The sequence below is a fragment of the Mustela nigripes genome, chromosome 3 (genome assembly GCF_022355385.1).
Source record: "Mustela nigripes isolate SB6536 chromosome 3, MUSNIG.SB6536, whole genome shotgun sequence".
NCBI lineage: Eukaryota > Metazoa > Chordata > Mammalia > Carnivora > Mustelidae > Mustela > Mustela nigripes.
Window position 1 is genome coordinate 94,618,725 of NC_081559.1, and position 6,952 is coordinate 94,625,676.

The 6,952-nt window shown below is 39.3% G+C and overlaps 1 protein-coding gene across 2 annotated transcripts in view; it reads left to right on the top strand.

The window, feature by feature from the left end:
- Nucleotides 1-6,673, top strand: part of ZRANB3 (zinc finger RANBP2-type containing 3) — a 334,039-nt gene extending 327,366 nt beyond the window's left edge. For both annotated transcript variants that reach the window (XM_059394390.1, XM_059394391.1), the window contains 3 exons: nt 426-828; nt 3,573-3,704; nt 5,780-6,673. In XM_059394390.1, the coding sequence (XP_059250373.1) occupies nt 426-828; nt 3,573-3,704; nt 5,780-5,878 (634 nt within the window). In that variant the 3' untranslated portion in view covers nt 5,879-6,673. The remainder of the gene's footprint in view (nt 1-425; nt 829-3,572; nt 3,705-5,779) is intronic.
- Nucleotides 6,674-6,952: the final 279 nt, after the last annotated feature.

Consider the following 6,952-nt stretch of genomic DNA (forward strand, 5'->3'; position numbering starts at 1 on the left):
GCTAGCTGAAGCAGTCTCAGCTTGCTACTTCTCCGCCATCTTGACTCCTCCAACCTAGAATACCCTGAAAAAGAATTTTCTAACTTCTCATTTGCCAGCTTCCCCAGGTATTTCCAAGTCTGATTGTTTAACTTGAAGATATCTAAATTCCCAAGAGAGGCAGCATATTTGTATTCAAATGAATTTTGTAACACCCCCATTCTTTCCTTTATTTGGCATGGAGCATGGAGTGCTGACTCCCTCTTGTTTCTGGAGCATCGAGTGCTGAGTCTCTGTTGTTTCCACACTGAAATCGCAGAATCTGTGGGTCCTGCATTTACTGTTTATCAGTACAGAACCTTTGAAGACCGTTCATTATTTGAAGTAGTGACTCTTTGGTATTAAGTGCTCATTAGTTACTTATTGCATGTTTTGCTCAATTCTAGAAAGTTCCTTGATGATGGAGTATGTGTCCCATTTCTAAATCCCTGCGAAGCCCAAGCTGTTCTCACTGGGAAGCCTTCTATATCCAAAGGCTATGTGCAAGCTGTGGATAATGAAGGAAATCCACTTTGCCTTCGCTGTCAGCAACCCACTTGCCAAACTAAGCAAGACGGTAAAGTGAACGCTTGGGATTCACGGTTTTGCTCTCTGAAATGTCAGGAAGAGTTTTGGATTCGATCTAATAACAATTACCTGCGAGCCAAAGTATTTGAAGTTGAACACGGTGTGTGTCAGCTATGTAATCTGAATGCACAAGAACTCTTTTTACGTCTGAGAGATGCCCCCAAAAGCCAGAGAAAGAATCTTCTGGATATTACCTGGATCTCAAAGCTCCCACTGGAACAGGTAAATTATAATTCTGTGACAGAAGTCTGCATTGTACTGAGTGATGAATATTGACTCAACTTTTTTAACTTTTTAATATGGCAGTTTTTGAAATATACATACAAAAATAGAAAAATCAACCCACAGACCCATCACCGAACTTGCACCGTTATCAGCATTTTGCCTTCATTTTCATTTGTCCCTCACCTCAGTCGTTTTTCTCCTGGGATTATTTTAGAGCAAATTCCAGACAACATTTCTTTCTTTCTTTCTTTCTTTCTTTCTTTCTTTCTTTCTTTTCTTTTCTTTTCTTTTCTTTTCTTTTCTTTCTTTCTTTCTTTTTTTTTTTAAATAATCTCTACATCCATTGTGGCACTTGAACTCAAGACCCTGAGATCGAGTTGTATGCTCTACCAACTGAGCCATCCAGGTGCCCCTCATTTGCTCTTTAAAAACTTCCATTATGTACCTCCCACAAAGACTTCCTTCCACCCTCCTTCTTTTTGTCTCTTTTAAAAATATAATCCTGTACCCCAGTACCCATTATCATACCAAAACAATTATGATTACTTAGTAACTCCAGGTTTGGTTTCCCAGATTCTCAAAATATCTTTTTGCAGTTACTTTGTTCAAATTAGGATCACAATATGATTCACACACTGCATTTCTTCATTATATTTCTTATTTTCCAATTAATCTATAATATCACCCCATTCCTTTTTTTATACCATTGACTATTCAAGAAACTGAATCATTTGCCTGTAGGATTTCCTACATTATGGATTTGTCTTCCTGTATCCTCATGGTATTATTTGACATGTTTCCCTATCCCCCTGATTCCAGAATAATAGTTATAAGATATAGTGGCTTAATTAGATTCTGATTAAATTATTTTGGGAAGAGAGCTTAACAGATGATACATGCATTCCATCAAGAAGGACCTATGGTCTGGTTGTTCTACTTTTCATGATGTTAGTATTGAATGACAAGAGGAAGATAACCCCCAAAATATAGTTCATTACAATGAGAAGAAAATATTTATGTTCATCCCACTGTAAAATGTAATTTTGGCAGAGCAATTGATGGAAAAAATATTACTCTTAGAAAACAACCAGTTTTTACTTTTATTTCCAAAATTCAACTGGTTTCTAATGTTGTGATCTAATCAGTTCTAAGTTTCAGACTAGAGAAAAATGTTTAATTTTAAAAGTCACTCCTGAGCCATTCTCTCCCCACTAAAGTAATGGATAAATTTCTGCCAGTTGGTCAAATCAGACATTTTTATTTGCCTAGTATCACCAAATTATGACAGAATTAGTTAAACATCTCTACAAAGATGAATTAACATGACTTTGAGAGCTAGGGAAATACAATGTTTCTTTCATGATACCCAGAGTTCCCGAAATATCCTTTAGTCTAATTGGTGAGGGACACATGCACCCATCCCAGGGGTGTCAGCCAGACAGCAGTAACTGTCTGCTGCCCCAGAGCAGTCTTCCAGAAGACACACAATGAAAGGACACAAGGACATTCCTCTCCAGGAACAGAAGTTATTACATAGTATTCTATTAAAAGTGTTCCAAGGCTAGAGAGCACCATAGGGCTCAATTGGGGAGGACCAGTCCGGAGACGGAGTGGTTGTTTTAAGAGTTAAACAGCTGAAGACTGACCCCATGTGACTGGGAACTACTAGAAGAAATAGAGAAGCACCTCTGGATTAGAGAGTCCACCCGAGCCTGTCGTGAGCAAAAAAAATAATTACAAAAAGCAGACAAAATGGATATTCTTTCCTAAAAACGCATCATTTGCTTGATGCACAAGACGGCCATCTGTAACTGCTGCTAACAAGGCTGGCCTCAGCTGGAGAGTTCAGTGCTCCAGCCTGCTGCCTCTTGGGGCTCCTCTCGGGCTGGGCACTGCTGGTTAGGTCCCTCTGCCTCCACATGTCTGACAAAGTGTGTTAGAACTATGACACAGGTTCCCTTGGCCAGCAGCATGCAGCGATTTTAATTTCGGCCTTGTCCAAGACCATGCAAATACAAACAGGCTTCATGCTCATCTTTATCATATTGAAAAAACTACAATGCTGAGCTGCATTTACTGCCTCGAGCAGGATGTTAAAATACATCCCATTTTTATGTAGGTCATCACAGATAAAATATAAAGTGCATATATGTGAGCAGGCCTAAATAGTGCTGCTTTACGTGGACAACTTTGTTTATTCTAGATAGGCCAGTGAGAGAGATCTGTTGTGGAAACTTCGTTCCAGTCCATGGAACTGGGGAGGTTCCCAGATGAATGGCATAAAGGTTCCGGCTGACAGCTGTTGAACTTTCACTGTTTATAACAACAAATGACTTTAGGTATAATTAAAGATTATTTGACTCAGTAATATTCAGAAGTTTTTTAAATTTCTAATCTGATCTCATTCTTGTCACAGTTTTCTTTACTGACTATCTAAACTAGCTCAAAGGTGCAGAAGCAAGTAATTTTCCCCATCTGTCAGGAGTCTTGGTACTTTATACTTGCTTGTAATTTTTTCAAAATGGGTTAGGTAAGGGAGAAAGAACTTTTTCCAGAAACATATTTTATTGCTTTCAAATTGCTAACCTAGAGGCTTTTTCCTATTCACAATAAAAGCTATAAAAAGCCATCCTAATGTATTTTTTGCTGTGATTTTGCTGTATAAACATGATTGCACAAGGCAAAACCACCAGTTCCCACAGCGCATGTTGAAAAGTGCTGATCTTGTGTTCTTACTGCAGCTTAATGAAATGATAAGAAGCCCAGGAGAAGGGCATTTCTGGCAGGTGGACCACATCAAGCCCGTATCTGGTGGAGGAGGACAGTGCTCCCTGGACAACCTGCAGACGCTATGCACAGTGTGTCACAGGGAGGTGAGTGACACTATGCAGACCCATGTGGCTTCATCCTGGGACAGCAAAGAAAAGTGTGTACACAGGCATAGGAGGCTGAGTGGATGAAGCCGTATCCCTTGTCTGGGTTCCGAGATGGCTTTATTCCCTTCATCACCTGAGTTTCCTCTCAAGGCTGATATGAGTTCCCAGTCCCAAACAGAAGAGAAGCTGCTTTCCTTTGAATTCGTTCTAGGACAGGAAATTGTCACCACCACCTAGAAGAAAATGAATGTAACTTACATGGTGTGGAAGTGACCCAGACCATCAGCCCAGCAGACTGGTGAACTGAGGCAGTGGTGTGTGCTGACGCTTGCAGCTAAGGCTATCCTGACATGTCAGAGAACATTAATAAATTCTTTCCAGGATCCCCACCCCCACCCCGCCTCAGTTCAACATGCAGACATTACACTCTTGGCCAAAGTGCAAAACTTGTTAACCTTGGCACCTTTTTGAACTATTACCTGTTGCTTAAAACCGCAGGGGAAAATATTTACCAACAGTATTATTTACCAACTATTATTTACCAAGTAGCATGGATTTTTAACAGGCCATTTAGCAAAAGGATCTGCTAATTAAAGTTTTCTTAGAAAGAAGCACACATTCAATATGCACTTTCTGTTTTTCTAATTGTGACAGGATTTATTTTTTTTTTAAGATTTTATTTATTTATCTGACAGACAGAAATCACAAGTAGGCAGAGAGGCAGGCAGAGAGAGAGGGAAGCAGGCTCCCTACTGAGCAGAAAGCCCGATGCAGGCCTCGATCCCAGAACCCTGAGATCATGACCTGAGCCGAAGGCAGAGGCTTTAAACCACTGAGCCACCCAGGCGCCCTAATTGTGACAGGATTTAAGCATTTTCCCATGTTCCCATAATAAGCATTTATGTTTATCATCCAAAATGGCTACACATTATTCTATTGAGTATATGTCTGCTATAATTTATTTAGCCATTCCCAGACTGATGAGCATTGAAGTGGTTTATATTTCCTGTTTATACACTGTTCTGTTTTGAGGTTGTTCCTTTAGATCCTCAAATGTAAAACCATGGAGTGAAGGGTTTGACTGTAGGAATTTAACTTCAAGCAGTTTCCCAAAGGACTGTGTTCTCCTCCTGTCTCCCAGCCCTGTTGAGGGACGAGAGTGCCCGTTGAACTGAGCAAGCTCATCAGTGCTCATCTGAGGGCGTAAGAAGGGCCTGCCACGATTTTGTTTACCAAAGATACTGAGGGTTCTACAAATGCTAATCAGTGGTTTGACACTTTCAAAAACTGTTCAGATCCTTTGCCATTGTTCATACTGTATAAGCACTTTTAGCCTTATTTTAATATTTTAGGTTCCTCAGTTTCTTCACAAATACAATTTTTACATAAAATGGACCTTGTAATGTAAGTAGGGTTTTTTGCTTTTAGTTTTAACCCTCTTTTCTCTCCCCACACCTGCCACCTGGATAACTTCACATACCTGAACTGGGAAAAAAGTCATCCGATTTCTCAGCCGTGAAAATTATTGGCACATGCAAGACCTATTAAGAGAATTACTATGTAGCAAAAAGAAAACCCACCCCTTCTGTAATCATTTTTAGATTCTCATGAGAAATTTTATTTGTGGAAATAGCAGAAGAATCCAGTTTTGATCTACCTCATTTTGTTTTTCTGCATTGGCTTGGGAGTGGCTTCTGAGACCCCAGAATGGGAAGCCAGTAGGCTTACATGCACCACACTGGGAGAAATCACAAGACGGCTTATGTACGCCCTTACTTAGATGAGGAGAATTGGGGCCTCCTGTAGTCCTCAAAGGGAGGGAGTCACAGTCTCAATGGGGAGTAAGTCATTCTCCAAAGCATCTGGTCCTAAGTGAACCTAGGACCTTGGGGCATTTACTAAGCTATTGGGGTCCTCTTCTTGTGGTGTGGTGTGCCATCTGAGGGCAAAGCACTGAAACAGGGCATGGTGATAATGTAGATTTTTCCAGACTGATGAAATAAAGTTTTTGAGATTCCGGAACTAGTACTCTCTTCCTAACAGGTGTACCATTTATATTTTTTAACTTTTAGAGAACTGCCAGACAAGCTAAGGAAAGAAGCCAGGGGAGAAGACAATCTCTAGCATCAAAGCATGGATCAGACATCACAAGATTTTTGGTGAAGAAGTGAAGTTGAATGGATGACAAATGATTTACATGTGTAGGAACCGAACACATTTTTTTCATGTTTCTATATGAAGAGTGAACATTTTTAGAGCAAAAAATCAAGAATTCAACTTTCCCTTTCATATTATATGCTTTTAGTGTCCAATACCTTTTGAAAGTTCTTAACACAAACTGAGATAAAATACTAAATATTTCTGTGATCTTCATGATTTCAGGCAGGCTCTCAATTATGTTTCAGTCAGGTTTTGTTGAGCTTTCATTTCCCCCTGCAGTACCTTAATCATGGTATTATGCATAGATTGTATTTGAAAAATACTTGGAAATGCTGCTGGATTAGTATTGGTTATGAACTGCTGCGTGTAGATTCAGAGTACTGGAAAACTACAAGGGAAATTTCGGAGGCAAATCATCCAGGAATTCGGGGGCAAGCATGAGCACCCTGGTTTGTATGCGAGAGAGACTCTTACTCACTGACTGCCTCCAAAATGGGCTTTGGGCACACATTTTGAGTGTTGCCCTATTTATTTCTCAACAGATTGTCTTTATTGAAAAGATGCTTCTGAAAATAAGCTAATTGGACCTACAGTATTGGTAGACAATTCGGGGTTCTAGATTTGTTAAACCTAGTGATTGTTAAAACTGTTTAAAAACTGAAAACATAGAATGTCACTTGAACTTCATTTGTCAGTTAGTTAATTTTAATGCATAAAACTACATTCAATGTCCAAGTGCTCTTTATCTCCTGGCTATTACTTTGTTTTTAAAATCCCAGTCTTATTAAAAGTGTATTTTACTGGTACCTCTTTTAAAAAGAGTGAGGACAATCAAACACTTTATATTAAAGCATGAGCAGATGGAGATATAGGTTTCAAAAAGACAGTGGTAATACTAATATATCATTGATATTCAAAAATAAAAGCATGAAAATAAAACAAAACCAGGGTACAGTCCTCCAAAATGTCAAAGTCATGCGAGGTAAGAGTTAGAACTACACAAACTACAGGCCCAAGGAAGAATTACATTCATGAAAGTCCTGTTTGTAAATACTGTTTGGATGTAAATTTCATTTATTTATTTC